The sequence below is a fragment of the Engraulis encrasicolus genome, chromosome 21 (genome assembly GCF_034702125.1).
Source record: "Engraulis encrasicolus isolate BLACKSEA-1 chromosome 21, IST_EnEncr_1.0, whole genome shotgun sequence".
NCBI classification, from domain to species: domain Eukaryota; kingdom Metazoa; phylum Chordata; class Actinopteri; order Clupeiformes; family Engraulidae; genus Engraulis; species Engraulis encrasicolus.
The window spans coordinates 7,889,897-7,910,605 of NC_085877.1; the positions used below are offsets into that span (position 1 = coordinate 7,889,897).

Here is a 20,709-nt window from a genome sequence, read left to right on the forward strand (position 1 = left end):
TTCAAACAAGAAAACTGTAACATTACTGATATACTGCACAATAACAAGCAAAAGCACATAATTTTTGATGTAGCAATTAAAAAAAAATCAATGAAACATTTGAAATAATAATAAAAAAACACGTCAAAAATTAATATCTTACCTCAGCCATGAGGCTTCCCAAAATGTAAAGAGACTGGCCCCATTTTATAGGCAATTTTCCCATAGCGACTCTTTCCACAGTGTGAGGGTTTACATACTCCTCATCTACCTGGATGAGCACATGACACCATTAATGTAAATGAACAAAATTATTGTGTATCAAATACAAATGGTGCATGCCATTTGTGTAAACAAACTGAAATATACCAAATATAAATGATGCATGCCGTTTAGAAGACCAGGGAGCATTCTTACTTTATCTGCTGGAACACTGTACAGTTCAGGAACCAAACGAATACCATCTTGTCGCTTAATAAGAATACCATCTAGAGCCTCCCGATACTCCTGCACCTGATTTTTACAGAAAATGGGTTGCAATCATTCATTTGCATTTTTATTTTATTATAGGATTGATTGGTCAAGGGGGCGTTTGCTCAAAAAAGGTTGAGAACCACTGATCTGAACCAACCTGTTCAGGGCTCTTAATAAAGATGCCGTCTAGGATTAGGTAGGTCCAAAAGAGAGGCCATTCGCACTCTATATTCTCAAAAAGCTTCAGCTCAGCAGATTCATAATACAGGCGATTTGGGTCCTGGAGAAATGGTAAAAGATAAAGCTTACTTACATTCAGGATTCACAAGACAAATAAAATTCCAACAATGCACACACCAAAGCGAAACTACCTTAAAGGGACACTGTGCAGGAAATGGTCAAAAAAGGTACTGCAACTATGCTGCTCATTGAAACTGGGCTGTCTATTGGCAAATTTGACCTTTTCATGATAGTTTACTAAGTAATAAACTAATAGTTTCTAGTATGGCCCAAGTACAGTCATTTTTGCAGCTAAAAATGGCTATTTCTGGACATTCAAAATGGCGGACCATGGAGAAGATCCCCCTTTTCATGTATGAAAAGTGCATTTTTCCCAGTCATAATGAATACTTAGAATTTGATGCTGGTGGTAAGTATTCATGAAAAAGGTAACATTAGTGAATGGGCAGCATGAATTCTGGAAATAAACAACTAAAAATCTCACCCAGTGTCCCTTTAATGAAAAAAACACATTGATAAAGAATATATGCATCACAGGTCAGACAGGTCATCAACAGTGATATTTGATGAACAATGTAGTGTATTTTTGTGCAATATTTTCAGCAATCGTGCTGCACTTCAATGCTTTCTATTAGCTTTTTTGTTTATTTCACAATCAAATCCATTCAACCCCCACAACCCTCACCTCTTTAGGTGTTTTGTGGCCGTCTCTGAGGAACCTGCAACAACCATACCGTCCCTGAAGACAGAGATACATGGTCATTTGAATAGGAACTACTCTTCCTAAAGGCTGAATAGTTGAGAGTAAAAGATGAAGATTACACAGTAAAGACCTGCAGCTTGGAGATGATCTCCTCTTTAGTGAGGTTGACGATTTCTATGTCCTCCACTGCGAAAGCAGGGTAAGAGATGATGGACAGGACACCTGCGTCCACTTCCTTGGATGTTGAAGCTCGGGGCAGCAAGGAGTTAAGGATGGACTGAGCAAGAAACAAACACACTTCAATATCATTCTCAGATAAATTACCTTCTCAGATAAATGTGTCATGTGAGGAAAGGTCAGAGGCTGCATTCAGAGCAAAAGTGACAAAAGATGTAAAATCACTGGGAAGTATTTACCATTGAATGGAAACAAGCAACTAAGGCTACGAATGCGATCAGCAGCTAAACATATAACACAAGGGCAACTAAGAGCAAAAGGAGTTAAAACAGATGAGTTATGGCATGCGGTGGCGGTGAAACACTGATAACCAACCAGAATTCAGAAATGATTGCAATGCAGCAACATCAAATGCCACAACATTGAATGTTTGAGTGAATGTTTAAATCTCTCATGTCATGATCTATGTGAGCAACAAAAGTAAACATAATAACTATTTAGCCACTTCATTTGAACGATTTTTACGGCTTTAGTCACTTCTGATCTGACGGCAACATAAAGACAAAGACGATGATGATAAATGATCAAAACATATTTTTAGGTCTGGTTTAAGTAGTCACTTTCTTGTTTAATTTTTTTTTTAAATCAATTACACTGGCATTACCTGGCAGTTCTGGATGTCATCTGGTAGTGCGTGGACAACAGCCCCTGGGCCTCCTTTGGCCCCAAATAGGTTCAGGTCATCTAGTGCCTCTAGAGCAGCCTGTACAGCAGAAGGCATCCATTCATTACATTACATTGTACTGCTTCCTTTAGGCAGAGGATAGTGCCTTTGGCGAAAAAGGTAATTTGTGGGAAATCTGACAAGCCAAATACAATACACATACAGAACAAAATACTCTTACACACGCGCACGCACACACACAACATTCAAAGAACATTTTCCATCATGGCAACTTGTGAGACAATAAAGATTTTTGAATCTTGAATCTTGAATCAATTTTATGAAAAGTGCTTTACAGTAATATAGGCATGGGGTATTGGGTACAGTCCCTGAAACAATGCATGGTGAGGTGCCTTGCTCAGCAGCACTTCAGTCCAAACTTTCTGGCAAACTTTCCAATTCCGAGGTCAACTCCCTAATCATTAGGCTGGCCACCAACTTCACTCAACCTGGCCACTAAACGTCCAGCGTGTTGAGGTCGCAGTAACGGACAATGGTGGGACATATTAATGACACACCCATTAGCTATCTGGCCCCTACTTGTACCGTACCTGCTGCTCTGATAGTTCTTCAACAAGTATGTGCACTCGTTCACACACAGTTGTGCGTGGAAGTGAAGTAACATAGCAAGCAAGCACATCCAGGGTCTAACAGTTAAACCTACAAAATCAAGTGATCAAATATGTATTGCCCCTACTGTAGAAGATCTGGGTTCTGGGAAAGCAATTCTACATGTTCTCTCAGACAATTCACTAAAATCACAGATGCAAATGAGCCCAGCTCTTCAGTGAATGTGTAAGGTGTATGTGTACGTAAAAGCACACATAAATGTGCGAAATCACCACCTTGAAGACAGGCAGTAAGAGAACATTGCTGGACTCAATTTCTCAAGCAGGTTCATTGACCGTCACTGCAATAGTTATGACAACCCACAGCACCCCAAATGATTTTTAATGAATGTATGAATAGACAGTTTGTAATGCTATCATGCTGGTTGACAAGGGATTCGACACGAGTAATCCCACCCAGCGACACAGGCCTTTCACAAGACCCAGAAGAGGTCACACTAAACCACTACTCAAATACAAATGTATGCTCTTCATCATGAGGCTGGAGGAGTCATAGCCAGGTTGAGAAGCGTATACCCCACACCAGTGTCATTAAAGCGGGGTTATATAAGGTCAGCATGCCCACAGAGTAGCTTCCCAGTTCATGGATCCTCACACGCCAACCAGATTGGCATTCCCAGCTGCTCAGTGGAAGGCCACAGGCAGAGTGAGAGAGACAGCGTGTTCTGGCCAAGGCTGCAATCCCAAATGTCATTCTACGTTACTCTAGCTCGCACCTTACCCCTGTCTGCTCCAAGTCGGATGTACTGATGCAATTGGTTCGCCGTTGCAAGAAAATAATGCTGAAGCCGACAGCTTTTGCAGTTCACTTCAGTGAGCCTCTTCTTCTACTTGGAATGATGGGGCATTTAAAGTATAGAGCAGCAACAAACAGCAAACGACCCAGAATTGTGACCCAGAATATTTTCGACGCAGACTCAAACCACAAACTGAATGTACCACACATCCACACAAATACACCTGTAGTTTATTTGAATCTCCCCTGTGTTATGGGCAGGTCAGCAGGCTTCAAAGTGATCTCTCTCTCTCTCGTATTGCCTCGTGACTGATGAAAAAAGGGCCTTGCTTTAAGTAGAAATGTTTATATTACATTAAATGTTACCTCCCAAGTCGTAATCAAATCAAATCGTAATGGCAATGCCAATGCAAACCGCTATTTACATGCACAGCTTAGTCAAGCTACTGCCAATTGGTCTTGCGTTATGAACTGGGCTTACTTTGGCAGTTCCAATAGAGCTGGCGTTGAGCTCAGCGATGCCCTGGTTGGTCTTGTCACCTCGTTCCCACATGCCGTAATCCTGTTAGGGAGAGATACACATACAGTTTATTTTCAAAGTTTTCCGTTTTCTTTACAAATCCTTTCCTTAATTAACCCATTTTAACCTGATGCTGCATACGTTCTTTGACCTTTGCCACCTGGAGAGACATACTGCATACACTGCATTCAGGCTCTTCAGATTTGAGCTTTTTTTATTAACTAATTAGGGAATAAGTCGCACTCTGTTTTTTCTTCTTTGTTTTTCTTCTCTTTTTAGTCATACATTGCCGGGTCAGACAGACGTTTCGGCTGCAAGAGCCTTCATCAATGTAACCAGTGTAAGCTTTTTTTTAAATGAAAAATGTGGGTATGTTAGAGCTGGATGACCACATTCTAATGCAAGATGGGGGTACTGGCTTTTAAATGCAACTCATTTCATGTTTTTATGTGCTTCGGAAGCTGAGATATTTAGGTTTTAATTGGCAGAGGGAACCTTTTCCCAAAAATGGCTTAGGCATTAAGCAGGTATTTTTTTCCAAGTGCCTTCCAAGGCTAAAATGGGTTAATTACAATTCAGATAAGAGGCTACAGACTCTAATCTCCCATCAGCCACTAAACAACTCAAAACATTTACCAGAAATGTACAACAAAGATTATGTGTCATCAGAAACAAACCTACTGTACATACATCAACAATCCCTGTAGAAAGTTTCTCTTTCTTGAGTTTTTTAAGAGAATTTAAAATATTTCTAGAAGTACTGTAGGTTGTACTTACTGCCACTTTGTATGCAGTCTCAATGTAGAACATCAGATTCTGGATAATATCCACCTCATCTTGAGTGTAAATAATATGAAGTCCTGTGACATACAAACATAATAAAGAACAAATGTACAACCCAATAATAGCAATAACTTAATAAAATTCTATCCATATTCTACAGGAGGATAAACAGCCTCACAATCACAAATATTTGAAAAAGCAATTAAATGATCGTTAACATAGCTTTCAGTTGCTAAGAGTGGTCATTTTGATAGTTATGTTGACAAGTGAGGGATTGGTAGAGCGTGACCTAATGCACATCTACTCACACTTTTTTTGATTGTTGAAAAGCTTGAAAAAGGCTTGCAGCTGTTGATACATCATCATGCAGTAGCTTACATGAACACTATAATGCCAAACGTATTTGTTAGCTATTTGTAGATTATCTTAATTTAGTCATGACTCATGACATCTAAAACAAAACAAGATTAGTAGTGGGAGGGGTGAACACTGAAGAGTGGGAAGTGCCCCAGATGTAATGCGGAAGGAACATTTTTTGGATTGCAGCTTACATATGGATGGGGCAGGCTAATGTTTTGTCACATTACCTGACTGTTCTACCTTTGCTACATTTTTTTTCTTTTGGGGATGTTTTTTTTCAGCACAAATTTTTTCATTGCTGATGAAGGATGCTCATGAATGCATGCTCCCGGCCTACTATACCTGAGGCGGTCATCTGTGCCAGGTAGAGCAGGAAGAGGGAGGTGGCATCCACCTGCAGGTGGCCCCACTCATCGTCCCCACATACGGTGGCACACGTATGGGGGTTATACTTGGCATGCAGGGAGTCTTTTGTGCTGGTGCTGTACTTGAACTTCTCAATTTTATCCAACTAGGACAGAAAAAGATGCTCAACATCAAAACAAGGTCAACAGAACTATCCATAAAGAAAACTGGTTTCTGACCGACAGACTGACCAACTGATGGATGGACCAAACGACACAGTGTGGCATATACAGTACAGTGCTGTGCGGAAGTATTTGCTCCATTACTGATTTTTTACCGTTTTGCACATCTGCCACACTTAACCTTTTCAGATGACCAAACAAATGTAAACATTAAACAAGGATAACCCAAGTACTCATAAAATGCAGTTTTTCTGTAATTATTTTGTTTGTTAAGAGAAATGTCATCCAAACCCGCATGGTGAAAAAGTAATTGCATCAGTACATGCCCCCCCCCCCCACTTGTGGAGAAAGGTGAGGGTGGGATTTGAACCTGCAACCAAAGAGCAAGTCCCTGACCATTAGGCCGCAACTCACCTGCCTCATGATGCATTGTAGTACTCCTCTCATCAGCTTCACGACACTCTAGGGACAGAAGAAAAAGGGAAGAATGGTGTCACTTCTGGTTAATAAACAACAACAATACTGAGTTGCCTGAGGAAAGGGAGTCTAAGAGGCTAAACTGTCTTCATACATATAATTATTCATCAATTCACACATACATCCTTCCTTATTAAATAATTAATTAACTATGGATCAATTACTACATCCATTATTATCTATTTCAAGTATTGTTAAAAAAAACAAAAAAAAACATTTCATCGCTTTTATACATTTTCATGAAGATGAATGTATGTGGCTATTCCGAAAATGTCACATTCAATGTCACATTCTCAAACGGCAAGGTTGACCCAATTCCCTTGGTTTGCTACTGGTTGAGGGCAGAAAAGGCAGAGCCAAAATTTAAACCAAACATTTGCTTAGTCCCAATAGAACTTCTCTGCTTAAACCACATCATGCCTTGAACACACTTCTACCCAGGACCGTTGGAGATGCTCAAAGTTAATTGGTTCCTGACAAAGTGGGTGGAGTTCCCCAGCCCGGCTGAGCTCAGAATGTACCTGAACAAGCTCTTTGCCTGAGTAGTAGCAGAGCCGAAGGTGTAGCGTCATTACAAGGGCGGAGCCTGGCTAGTAAACACTATAATGCTCAATGACAACTATTAAAGCAAAAACACTGGAATCCAGGGTTTCAGTTTGGTCAGTGTCTATTCTACTGTCAGCCCTGTACCAGAAAGATTGGTTGATACAGCAAATCTGTTTTTGGACAACAAGTTGTGGTTTTGTTGGACACTGAACTAACTGAATATAATACAAGATTTTAATTGTACACGTGATATGACTTTTGAATGCCAATTTGTAAGGTATTTCATAAAGAAATAAACATGCCTACTCATTGCTGTACCGTGCATATTATTGACCTTTTAACATGCTGCCTGGAGAGGTAGCGGTAGAGAGAGAGAGAGAGAGAGAGAGAGAGAGAGAGAGAGAGAGATCTTTACCCGACGGTGGAGGCAACCAAACATACACCCAGTTCAACTTTGCCCTTTCTCTCTGTTCCCTCCCGCTATTAGGACAGCGTACTGTAACCCGAGACCCCAGAGGCCCGCACCACTCAACCTAACCAGACATCAAATACAGACAAACATAATCATCTCATACAAACTTTTACAAATGCAGACTTTATTTTACAATAAAAATGGTCACATTTACGCCCAACTTGCACTTGGAGCTTCTTCTATACCACCTGTCTGTTTTCGAGGGCGTAATATTGTATAGTTTATGCTCATATGCCTATGCCCAGTGCCCTGCTTTTCTTGAAAAATAGAAACATTTGTGCCCATTGTAATTTCAAATTTCAAGTCAGATGAATCACTCTTCTGTATTGTAATATACTGTCTACAATACAATACCATGTACCCACATAGGCCTACCATATTCTTCACCATGCCATTATACCATCCTGTCCCCTCAGTGTACCTGCTCCAGCTCAAAAGCCTTAGCTTTGTCCTCATCGCGGTCGGCGTTCTTGCGGTACGCCAGACTCAGGGCCCAGACACAGACGATGCTGTATACGTTGTCTCGTACCCAGGCATGCGGTATCTCGCCGCTGCCCGGCAGCAGCCCCGTCACCGGGTCCTACAACGCATGGAGGAAAAAACACCAAAAAAACACAACACTGAGATTACAGCATTGGGTGAAATTCCAAAACAAATATTGACACTGTATTATTAGAATTTGACGAATACCAGTAACCAGCCCAAGCAGATAAAAAACATAGATATGAATGGTATGTTGGATTTGTGCATTGTGGATTGTGGATTGTGCATTGTATTGTGTTGCCTGTTGTTCACCACCAATCCCTCTGGGGTTAATGCAGTTTCTCTCTACTCAACTCCAGTCTATTACCCAAAGGTGGACATTCCCTCCTCAGATACTAAAATACATTATACTCTCTAAAGCCATCTGCCACTGCACTTCAAACTTAAGACAAACGTCTAACTTTGTTAATCATGCCATTACTTGGTGTCATTTGGTGAGTGAATTGAGTTGACTGGAGGCAGGGTTTTTACTTTTCTGTGGTTGGCAAGGGAATCTATGTGGGTGCTCTATTACATTCACCAATTCATTCTTTCAGACATCTTTTTAGAAGGTTCTTAACAGTTTGAGGGCCCAGTGCTGTCTTTACCTCTGGTGAAAACAGCAATGCAATCTCAACACGACTGAGAGCCCAAACAAGCACCATGTGAGACCCAAATAGTAGTGCTCTCATTTCCCTCTTCTGTAAACATGTTTTCCAAACAGTCCCAAATCATCTGCCTACTACACAGATTCTTCTCCAGCCATGTAGGCCGTAAGCATATTGTCGCACAACTACCAAACCTCCTGTAATTTTATTTCACCTCATCAACACACTCGAACCAACAGTCCCAACTATAACTTAATCATATCAAATCGTTTTAATTTCCATGGACATCAAACAGATGTTGGTTTGTGAGGTGTATGCCCTGGGATGATGAATGAAGTGATATGAAACTGGGAGAATGACGTCGTGTGTCTGCCCGGGGAAGAACGTCAGTGTGTGGATCTTTGACAGGACTGTGGAAATTTTTAATGATTGGATAGGCCCATGGAAATAATTAAAAAAAACACGCCCGGACTGAGCTAATAACTGTTGACAGCTTTCACGAAGCAGCACAAAACCAAAACGTGTTTCCGTGCGTTGCATTATGGCCTTAGCATCGCTTCCAAGCATTAATGACAGTCTTTTGCAAGGACTACAAAAAGTTAACAACTGGTGCATGAACAGTGTATTCAATTGGCACTGTCAAACGTTTGGGGACGACACCTACCTGGTGACGGAGAATGGTTTGCTGAACCATCCGAGCATAGTTGTCAAGTTTTACTCCGGAGTTACTGCGGCTCCTCATTGTGTCCGTTTGCTTTTACGCAGGTTTCCTATTTCCAAATGTAGTTTCAGAAAACTAAGGTGCCATGCTGTTGCTGCTAGTTCACCGTTTCATTTCGCTTGACGTTATGCAACAGCTGAAGATGTCTCTTTGGCTTGACAAGGCTAGTTTAATTTACGCAACTGCAACTTTGTTCGGTTCTTATCCACAAGCCATTACGCACAGAGTTCCTCAAAACACTTAGCACCGTAATCGCGTATGTGACACACTGTCTGGCTAGCAGTAACCAACTAGGAAGCAAAATAGATCGACTATGAAGAAGTGCAATGGGCTGGAATGAACTTCCGCGCTCCTGTCCCTCGACGCATAGACTGGGTTCAACGACACTACAATCGTGCGCGCAATAATTAAATTTAACCACGACGCTAGGTTACTAGAATCCAATGTCTTGAAGTTGGTGCAAGGGTTTGGGTTCCGCTCTACCTTAAGGTCACACTGTTTATGGTGCAGCACATGTGTGGTGGATCATTTTAAAACATGTTCACTGCCTGTCATTACATGATGAGCCACTTCAAAAATACAACTGTCTTCAGATATACTGTATGCGTTCATCTTTATAGATTTCAGAATTGTCTCCCAGAATACTCTGAATCCTCAGAGTAGCTCAGAATATTGTTTTCTGCAGCATACATTTTAGTCCACACCTGCAACTAGTTTCAGTTACAGCTACTGTTGTGTTATATATGGTTCTAATATTATATTATACATGTTTTAATACATTTACGCAACTATATTAATTTTGAAAATGTGATTAATTTAATCTGAATTGACTGACTACATTCTGCATGTGTGGATGGGCAACTTTTCACCACATCCACACGAGGGCAGTGCAGTAACAGGACAATTTTGCTAGGCCTAGGTAGGCCAAACAAGGTCCTTCACTGCTCTTGACACTTGTAGTGCCCATTCTGCAGACACATGCATTCTGAAAGAATAAAGATGTTTTGAAGGCTTAGGAAACCCAGGGGAATTGTGGAATTGTGTCCTCAGTCCCTTGCACGTTTTGAAGAGGCGGCCTTTTACATGACTTTGTCCTTGGCCCAGCCAGAGCTGCCAGCGGCCCTGATGTAAGCGGCCCTGTAAGTTGTGAGAGGGATACTCTGAGTATGTGAAACACATATGCTTTCAGAAGGGAAAGGTAGTGTGACAGTGTCACCATCACTAGGCTAATGGGTGCACTCTGTACCCACTCTGTATCACACAGTATCATTACAAAGCGTCACTTTTCACGCCATTGACCAGGCAGCAATGTTGCATGTCATAAGTGTGCATGTCATCTAAAACATCTGCTGCACTCAAAGCCACGTCCTTGCGGCAGCATGACTTCCCTGATGGTTAGGTTTAGGGCAGAGTCTAGGTCTAGGCCAGTGGTTTTCAAAGCGGGGGCTGGGGAACCCCGGGGTGGGGGGCACGATGGGTTGATAGGGGACCACGGAATGTTGATGGGAAAAATATGTGTAGCAAAACAAAATAAATGATTGAATACATTTAATAACTAATGTACACCAAAATAAACAAAACAATATTCCTATTAGTTAATTTTATATATCCCAGTGGGGCTTTGACTTATAGATCTATGCTATGGTTGTCAAAGGGGATGCACAGGAAAAATAGTGTGGCATGCCTCAAGGGGGGCCTCAGCTGGAATCTACCGCTATACGGGGGAGGCTTGTCATGGGAAAGTTTGTGATCCCCTGGTCTAGACAACCACATCAACATAGCTAAACTGCTCTGCGAAGTTCGGGATTAAAATTGAATCATAGTACCATCCTGATTTACCTCAATCCAAGTCATTTCAATTTTATATTATATTTTAAAGGTTGACACCATTTAAACACACACACATCTCTGCCATGCATGCAAACATTTAAACATCTGTTCTATTAATCGTTGACCACCCAGCACTAATGTGATTCTGTGCCTGGTATTTTACAAAAAAGCTCAGAATCACTGGAACTCAACTCAAGTTCATGTGTGCCATTGATTGTGGTTGATTTCTCTTCCCCATCTTTCTCAGAAAAAAAGAATCAAAAATGCTTAGTCAACAGCATTTCTGCTACAAGGTCCCTTGCGATGTTCTGCTGGGTGATGTATTGGTCCCTGGAGATGGGTCTTCAGTTAAGGCATGCACAGAGTGCCGCACATGCTTGGCTACCCCCACACATCAGCCAGATGAGGGAAACTGAAAGGGGGGCAAAAGGGTGTGCTGTCCCAGGCCCAGGTGGAGGGGGGATCCGCACATATTGAGAGGGGAGGGCATTTCAGATGACTTTGTCCCAGGCCCAGCCAACCCCATCAGCAGCCCTGAGCCAGATGACTATGCAATGAAGAATTTGGACTTCAGCCATAAGGTCAGGTTATCCAGAAGAGCATGCCAGAGTGTCAGAAAGCTCTGGAGGATTTTTTTAGTGCACATGACCAGAGAGAATTATGTATAAGTGATGTAGTTATGGTGAAATGTGATGGCAGTAGCCCAATGCTTGTGTTTCACAAGCTATGAGGCTTCACATTTGCAGGGGCAATAACTTCATTCAGTTTCAATATAGGCCTAATTATTCAGCATTTACCAGGCCCTTAGTTGCAAATAAATCTTAAACATAATTCATTAAATCACATTGTATTGCATGTTTTACCTGGTACAGATGGTCTCTTGGCACAATGTGTGTATGGGAATGATTTCCAGAAGTCTAGAAATACTAACACATGAAGTGTCTTATATACGCCTCTGCTAACAGAATTCCATGGAGTTCTTAACATAAGTAAACATTGATGACAGAAAGCAAAGAAAGAGTCTCAAGATCATTTAGCTCTTTGGAATTGGAAACATTGATTGCTTTATTGAGGCTTAACAAATATAAACTGCTACATTCTACATGTATTCTTCCAAATTCTTTCAAGTTCCACAGTACGTACTGAAAAGACAATCTGAAGGTTCTCATTTGGATATGTCTTTACAAATAAAATAATAACAAAACCAACACAAAATAATGCTGAAATGACAAGGTAATTAAGAACCTACACTCTACTGTAATTATATTCCAGTCACCATGTTTTGTTTTACAGTGAGCATGTTGTAAGGCATAGAAGATGCACCACTTTTCTAATGACAATTTCAAATATAAAAATACATATTAACAGAGTAAGTAACAAAAAGACAGTTTAAAAAACAAACAAATAAGTGCAAAATGGGTTGTAATACTCCAATTCTTTTTAACTCTTTATCTTGTCATAGATAGTATTTGAGTTCTAATTCTGCAAGTTTGGCAAAGTTCACTGACACTAAGGTCTGACCTCTGTTCTCTGTACGGTTTGTTCTCACATTTCGCTTTAAGTCCAACAGGCAAACACTGCATTCAAATATAAGACCCATGCCAGATGAAAACGCTTTTGCAGTCTGTGCCATTTCTGTATTTTAACACCCTAAGTGTCGTGCTTACTGATTATAATCGTAGTGTTACTTATGAGGTTTCATGTCAAAAAGAAAGGAAGAGAAAAAAATAATACAGGCACTTGCTTGGTACAGTACTTTAGTATATCAAGTTACATATCGGGTAACTTTGTTCCCTATAAATACTTTTCAGAATAAGCTAAATGACTAAGATTGTGCAAAAAATCCATCTCTTGAACGTTTCATTGTACACAGTCATGCATATCAATAACTAACCCGGCTCTTGGCAGATCAATGTGGTCCTGCCCAGCCAAAGCTTTACAGGTTAGTTAATAGCCGGAGTTAATCTACTAGCAACCTACATGTGTCACTCAATGATAAGAACCAGATGTGTTCTGGGGTGCTGTGGCGCAGCGCGCTAACGCACCGGCCCACAAAAGGGCTTGCCTGCCCATGGGGACCCAGTTTTAAATCCGGCCTTTAAATCCCAAACCCTACCCCATCTCTCTCTCTCTCACACACACACACACACACAAGCACACACTCCCCCTCTTCACCATCTCTGTCATAAGAAAGTCAAGAAAGCCCTAAAAGATGCATTTTTTAAGAACCATATGTGTGTCAGAGGGTCTGCAGTCACGCTGTGAGGATTCAGGAGCCCCATCACACCTCTAGGATTTCACGGACTGGTTGAACGAACAATGACCTTTCCTGGAAGGAGACCGGTAATATGTTATGCATTAGTTCCAATTACGCCAGAAGCAACAGTTAACTCTCATGCTGCATTTTTAAGCCAAAAATATATAGATGCATTGCATTCTGAACTTTAAACACAAATGTCTGAATCAAAAAGGCTCATGTCCAGAAAAAAACAACTTAATTTCAAAAGAAGACTTGTTTGAGGATTACTGGAGCAGTGCATACCTGCATGTTCCTGTTGAGCATTCGTAGTTGTTCTGACAGTAAGCTCCAAAAGGTTTAGTACCCATGATCCTCCACAAGGGAGTCATCCTGGCCACACGCGTCAGCACTTTCTGCACAGACCCAGATGGGGAGTCTGGCTGCAGCACAGGACCAGCTGAAACCTATAGGGAAGGGGATACAGCACACATGGTTAAGACTTCTTCCCTGAAGGATTAGTTTCTCAAGGGATGATTTTGCACTTTTAAGTTAACTGTAGATGAATGATTTGTAAAAAAAAACTTTGTTTAGTTGACGAGACAGATTCACCATTGCACAATCAATGCATCACATTAACGATGCATCGAACTGACAAAAAAATATGGAAAAGAACTGCATGGATATTTTTTGTTGGTTAAACTTTCATCACCCTGCCTTGTTTTGCAAGGAGGCATCATATTCTTAAGTTTAAAGATCCATGCATTCTGTGGCACCATATTCTTAAAAACAATGGCCCAAATCTTAGTCGTTGGACTGAACTGGTGACTTTCTTGTTGCTTTCGTGCAATTCATACACTGGGAACAGTCATGTTTCATGCAACAAATGTCATGCCATGAATGTCATGCAGAACAACATACACAGACACAATAGCTACATAAAAAAATGGGGAAAAAAGCTTCTTACCTGCTGCAGGATGAGCAGTGCAAGTAGGCACCATGTGCTGAGTTTCATGCTGCTGCAGATGTGTGTTTGTGCCTGCATGCTGAGTAGGTGATCTAAGTGGAGGCGGGAGTGTATGTGAAGGAGCTGGATGAGATGATTCTGCAAGCCAGGGAGCCAGTGGAAGCATGTCAAACTTTCAGTGTGCTTTTATACGCCATGTGTTCTCTCTCCCTCCCCCCCCCCACGAGACACACGGGTCACATTGGTGCGGCCTGCTCTTCGCTCCCTTGTCCACTTTCCCACTCCCTTTCCCAAGGTCTCATACCAGCCTCTCACTCCCTCTCTCCCTCTCTCTCTCTCTCTCTGTGCTCTGCTCCCATGATGTCACCTGTTTGCTTAATATTACCACACAAAAAAGACATCTGGAACATGTATGGTGAAGGTGCAATGTCCGTAAACTGATCGGTGAAGTGGTAGAACTCAAGATGTGTCCCTCAGCTGACATCCACATTTGGATCATCCCACTGTTTTACCTGGAAGTTTTTAATAACAAATGAATAGTTAATATCTGTGACTGGCAAACTTATGACTCAGAACCTGAAACATATCAACAGATTGCCCTCATACCCCATTCCTTAGCAACCACAGATTTTTTTTACAATACAATAAGTATTTATAGAGCTGTATCACAACACTGATGTTGTCTCAAAGCACTTTCCAAATACACATACACACAACATTACGCAACCTATAAAGTAATGGACTGATTGTCAATTGTCCATATTATAAATATAGCCGACACTTACGTTTGTAATTAATGTTGAGAAACATGAACACAAGACAATTTCATCCACGTGATAACATTGAGGGAAGAGGCGGGTGCATTACAACACAACTAAAATTCTTCCGGAATTCTCTTAAGTATTTCATGAGTTATGGGCCTGCATGTAGAATGCCAACCAGTGTAACCAAACCTAAACCTTAGCCTTAATGAATTGATTATTAGTGGCAATATTGCAACATTGAATCATTAGACCTGCGGCAGTTGACCCTAACCCTAATCCAAAAAAATATTCACCCCTGAAACCAGATTACATCTACATGATACTAAATTATTCCGTGAAACATTTGAATCAGCTAAAGATGAATTTTAATAGTATAGAAATGTATGCCCTTGTCTTGTCCTTCTCTTCTGAAGGTGCGAGTCCTGCTGCCCTCCAGTTGTTCGACTGTACGCGTACTGTGTGCACTTTAATTTTTAAATGGACACATGGATAAACTGATTAGACATTAGAGGCCAATGTTTTTAAGATCACCATATTTTTTGTTTGTTTGAGTGACTTTCAAATGGGTGGATTTGAACCAGACCCTATGAAGTGATTACCATGAACCATTTCAAGATGGACATGGAGGCATCAGAGACAACGTAGGCCTAACATTTGCAAAGCACACTGACCTGACTCTATGTATGAAATTTACTATAATCCAAATTGCCTTGCGTTGCCCTATCCAACTGCCCATCTAACCTGTGCATAGCTCATGGCATAGCTCCCCATTTAAGGGTTCAGACGGAGCTGACAAAGCATAGTAAACATGATAGCAGGTGACTCAATGAAAAAAAAAGACATTGAACACATTTGAGTCACCCTTTTAACATTTTGCAATGGCAGGAATGCAGGCCCTTCTGCTCCTGCTACAACATGTGGTTCTTAATTAAGAGAGTGTTTCTGAAGCTGTCGTGGGCCCATGATGTCAGGAGGTCAGGATCAGGAGAGGGAGACACGAGGTGCACAAGTCCATCAAGGTCTCATCTCACACACGCACACGCACACGCACACGCACGCACACACACACACACACACGCACACACACGCGCGCGCACACACACACACACACACACACACACACACACACACACACACACACACACACACACACACACACACACACACACACACACACACGCACACACACACACACACACACACACACACACACAAATGACCTTTGCTGGCACTTGCTCTGGTGTTTGTGAGTCTTGGCAGATGGTCATCAGATTGCACACACAGTGCAGTGTCCTGAACTAGCCGACCCTATGCCAAAGGGGGGTAAAGGTTCACAGTCCCACCCTGCGTCATGAGAAGAGGTATTTTCCAAAATGCTATATATCCCATCTTCAAAACAAAAATGTTCAAAAACCATGTGCTATTATGTGTGCTTCTCACTTCAAATAAGTGAAATTACTGTTTTGATATTTCATATTTCATGTGATTTTTTTATGACTGCCAGTAATTATAACATTGCCTTAATTTACTTAGTGTCTTATAACGGGAGCACCTCTACGTGAGTCTACATGAGTTGTTAGGAGCAATTAAAATGTCAAACTAGGCCTATAACTCTGAAATACCCCAAACCTTTGGTTAGCACAAAGCTACTGCTGTCTTGATCCTTTGGGCCCCCCAAAATGTTGTCAGTTCATTTAACTTTAATGTCAGCCCAGATTATTTTGTGCAAATCCAAACTACTGTTTATTATTTTCTACAGTAGCAAATTTTTGGTTATGATAAATTATTGATAGCAAACAAGACTTTGGTTAACTGTCTGCTGACAGTGCTAATTGAAAATGACTCATATACAATGTCACTTGCCTTTCTTCCTTGAAGTTCTGTATTTTGGAAAATTACATCACTAAACAGAATCAGAATTTATTTGAACTCATCTCAGGATATTTATTCAATTTTTGTACAACTGGACCATAAGCAATGCCCAGGAATTACATTACGGCTAGAGACTGTTGCTGATAAAATAAAGACAATGCGTGTTTACCTGGAGAGCCAACTTGACATTTTTTAATGATGTAATAGCCTATACACAGTCTAGAGATGGTTTACAAGACATTCCTTTAACATCTTTTTGTCCCAACTGAGTTCTGTCCCAAACACGGGGTCATTTCAACTAATTCAACTGATTACTGCCCTTTTTAAAATACAAAAAAGAAAACAAAAGCATCTGAAACTTAAAAAACAATGAACCAACAAGTGGAACTTTTAATAGTTATATCTCCTCTGAAAAAAATGTGTATAATGAAAGCTTATACACATCAATGTTCAAAAGCCAATGTTTATAGTTCTGCTTGCCAATCAATCTGTTTCTTGGCCGTACCCCTTCATCCCACACTTTCTGACTACAGCATTCATGTGAAACGCTGCACATGTGTAGCGCACACCACACATCACAGCTAGTTCAACAGAGACTGAGGTCAGGGATGGACTGCCGTTAATATGGCATACAGGGCATTTTCCCGGTGGGCCGACAGTCATCAGGGGCCGATGCTTTTGTTTTTCTGTTTGTTTCAAAATTTTCCTTAGAGGCCAATGTAGATGGGGCAGCCCACCGGTGCATCCTCAATATACAGTGGATTGAGCCCACTGTAATTGTAGTACGAAATGGGATGGGGTGAGGGGCTGTTATATGCCAAAAATGCCTGGGCCGACTTGTGGTCCCAGTCCAGCCCTGAGTGAGGCCCTATCCAACGCACTCAGTGGCCCTGATAAGAACTGTGGGGGAAAAAATGCTTCATCAGCACTCTGATTAGGATATCTACTGTACATTCGCCCATGCTTTAAAAAAAAATGTCTTTCAGAATGTGGTTAGTAGATAGTAATGTACTTAAACAATACAAACTTGTTTGGCTATATGTATCTTTAGGAGGTTTTTTTTCTATTACAACCTTAATTGTAGCCAGAAATTCACAACATAACACATGATTGCTTTGAGACTCTTAAGAAAAAATGAATGTGGAAAGAAAAATAAGAAGATGGGGGTTTGTGTGGATGCTTTCAGGAAGCCAGGATGCTGCAACATTTACGACATTCTCATTTAGTGACGCATACAATTTTTTGCACCAAAAAAACCAAAAACAGTACACTGTGTGCTACTGTGCTTATTTTCGGAGTTTAAATGGTTTGGGTATTTTGTTTTTGGCCTCTGCCCTGTCTTTTTTCCCTGCACTCCATTCACGTCATTCAACCACATATTTCTGCCTTCACTGGTCATGGGGATAGCTGCCCATGAGCATAGCGGATGGTCTGTCCCAGATTCAGAGTTCTGTCACACTATTGTTCCAAATTCAATAAATGAAAGGCATCAAAGTGCATGTGTGTCAGTGGTATATCAGCATGCTTACATGTGGCTTGAGGTGGATGGACACATGCTCGAAACTGCATAGAAATAAATAACATTATCATTATCAATTTTGTTATTTATTTGAGCGATGTTCTAAAATGTTGTAGTGGTATGTTGTTGTAATGGTTTTATTATTATTATGGAAAATAAAATATGTTTTACTTCCGTCCTTGTAATATCCTCAAATCCTTGGCCATTGCAAACTGTACAGACAACACATTTCATTGTATGAAGAACGTCAAGAATCTTCCAGATATGACAAAAAATGGAACAGGTCACAAGACTCATAGACAAAAATCGCTGCCATTTGACATGCTATTTTTCTTCAGAATTTGCTATGCCATTAATATCTCTGGGCCATTTGTAAAGGAATGTGAGGTTTGTAATCAGAAAACAGATGCATGTAAGAAGTATGGAGGTAATGAGAAAAAGGGGAAGCTTACGTCTAGAGAAATATCAAGTGTTGTTTTGGTATTACCTTTCAAAAAAATGAGAGACAGAGATGTACATCTGATGAGCTGAGGTTTTCCACCGGCTGTCGAAGAACCGTCTGGTTTATGAAAGGGTCCTGTGTAAAAGGAAATTATCTTTGATTAGAAAGCAAATTCAATGCCTGTATTCTGTTGTATCTGATTGTAGCACCCTGAGGGGTCAGTTGATGAGCAGAGGGTTGTGTACAAAGTAGTGCACTGTATTTTGTGGAGTGCCATTTATGTCAGTGGGTTTCACATCATTCTCTAAGAAGGTATGTGCCAAAGAACTGCTGGCAGAAGGAACATGACACACAAACTGATTCATAATCTCTTCAAAAACTCACAAGACCACCATGGATGATCAGATCAGTCTCAGATATACCAAAATCTACAATGGCCTTCAGCTTATAGAATCGTACCATTTCCATGATCAGTGTTGTCCAATCTGCACAGCACAAATTTGCAGCATCTTGGATGGTGTGCCAAAACTTCACCTGGAACCGGAATGAAACAACATGTTTAGGCAATGACAAGACAATAAAGAACTGGGATCACCATTGTTTGAATTACCACAATAAGAAAAACATGATATCCTGTCCATCTGAGGTTACAGTTACAGTTAAGCTACCCTTCAAATCAAAGAGAGTAGATTAGAGAAAGAGGATTCAAACTCTGCCCACCCAATGCAAAGGGGTGTGAGGATCTTTGTCGTACATTGACATGTCTGTATTGGGGATTCCATTGCATTGCTAAATGCATTTACTTGACTGGCAAGAACTCGCACAGATGAAAGGACGTCTGAACAGTCATTTCCAATAAAAATTGTGCTTACCGGCACATCATTTTGTAATGAAACTCTTCATGTATACACAGTATAATCACTTGACTTTGCCAGTCTTACCCTAGAGACAACTTTGGTTTTGTTTCCTTCCCCTTCAGCCCACCCCATCACTCAACAGGCCAGCAGAGGTAAGGGAGAGCCCTAGACTCTGGCATCTTCAAGGTCAAAGATGTTGTTGAGGGTCGATGTATGGGGAACCTCCAATAGTGTACCACAGATCCAACCATTCCACAGACAAGTTGCCCACCTCCATCAGCTGTACTTACAAGCTTTCTTATCAATGATAGTGTTGCTCACACAGCATGTACACCTAAACACACAGGCACACACATTGTACAATCCTTGTACCTGTTATCTATACTTTAGAAAGACTATTACGGTGTGTGTGTGTGTGTGTGTGTGTGTGTGTGTGTGTGTGTGTGTGTGTGTGTGTGTGTGTGTGGGGGGGGGGGGGTATGGGGGCAGTCAACAATGCTGCAAGAAAACAATGGGTAGGAGACATCGATACATTAATGAACAGTCAGATGTACACATTTCAGGCTCAGAGATACAGTATGATAAATAATACATTTCACATCATGACTATTATGAAGAGAAGGAATGTTTTTCACTTTTAAATGTGCACTGTGTAACATTTTAGTAGTTTATTTCCAGAACGTATGCTGCACATTCACACGTTACCTTTTTCATGAGTACTTACCACCACCATCAAATTATAAGTGTTCATTATGACTGGAAAAATTGCACAGGTCATACTAACGGAAAGATCAAATTTGGCAGAAGACAGCACAGTTTCAATGATCAGCATACATTAGTTGCAATGCCTACTCTGGCCACCAACCTACAGAGTGGACCTTTAAAACTACTGTAATTTATGCTTTCATGTTGTGACCACAGGGGGGTAGTCTTCACTCAGTTTTGTAAAGATGTTCTAATCTACACTATGCAGCAAGATCAACACACATCCTGTCTAAGTCATAAATAGCGAACATCGAAACCA

The 20,709-nt window shown here is 40.9% G+C and overlaps 2 protein-coding genes across 3 annotated transcripts in view; both read right to left on the reverse strand.

Moving 5' to 3' along the window:
* phka1a (phosphorylase kinase, alpha 1a (muscle)) overlaps positions 1–9,696 on the reverse strand; it is a 28,048-nt gene extending 18,352 nt beyond the window's left edge. Inside the window, exons 1-12 of one of the 2 annotated variants that reach the window (XM_063187461.1) lie at positions 9,142–9,696; positions 7,769–7,927; positions 6,267–6,314; positions 5,668–5,836; positions 4,960–5,042; positions 4,144–4,224; positions 2,238–2,336; positions 1,527–1,673; positions 1,379–1,432; positions 611–733; positions 397–492; positions 143–250 (exon numbers count right to left, since the gene is read on the reverse strand). In XM_063187461.1, the coding sequence (XP_063043531.1) occupies positions 143–250; positions 397–492; positions 611–733; positions 1,379–1,432; positions 1,527–1,673; positions 2,238–2,336; positions 4,144–4,224; positions 4,960–5,042; positions 5,668–5,836; positions 6,267–6,314; positions 7,769–7,927; positions 9,142–9,219 (1,245 nt within the window). In that variant the 5' untranslated portion in view covers positions 9,220–9,696. The remainder of the gene's footprint in view (positions 1–142; positions 251–396; positions 493–610; positions 734–1,378; positions 1,433–1,526; positions 1,674–2,237; positions 2,337–4,143; positions 4,225–4,959; positions 5,043–5,667; positions 5,837–6,266; positions 6,315–7,768; positions 7,928–9,141) is intronic. The other variant, XM_063187462.1, reaches the window with a different exon arrangement.
* Positions 9,697–12,060: 2,364 nt separating this feature from the next.
* Positions 12,061–14,384, reverse strand: leap2 (liver-expressed antimicrobial peptide 2). The gene is made up of 3 exons (XM_063186994.1): positions 14,232–14,384; positions 13,571–13,731; positions 12,061–13,357 (listed from the first exon to the last, which is right to left on the reverse strand). The coding sequence occupies exons 1-3, from the start codon at positions 14,307–14,309 to the stop codon at positions 13,318–13,320; spliced, it is 279 nt and encodes a 92-aa protein (XP_063043064.1). The 5' UTR covers positions 14,310–14,384; the 3' UTR covers positions 12,061–13,317.
* Positions 14,385–20,709: the final 6,325 nt, after the last annotated feature.

What these genes read in the sequence shown, in the direction of transcription:
- leap2 (XM_063186994.1), bottom strand. Translation starts at nt 14,309, where the DNA reads ATGCAGGCACAAACACACATCTGCAGCAGCATGAAACTCAGCACATGG. An exon ending in CACTGCTCATCCTGCAGCAG is followed by an intron (nt 13,732 to 14,231) that starts GTAAGAAGCTTT and finishes CCTTCCCTATAG; the next exon opens with GTTTCAGCTGGTCCTGTGCT. An exon ending in TGCTCAACAGGAACATGCAG is followed by an intron (nt 13,358 to 13,570) that starts GTATGCACTGCT and finishes GTCTCCTTCCAG; the next exon opens with GAAAGGTCATTGTTCGTTCA.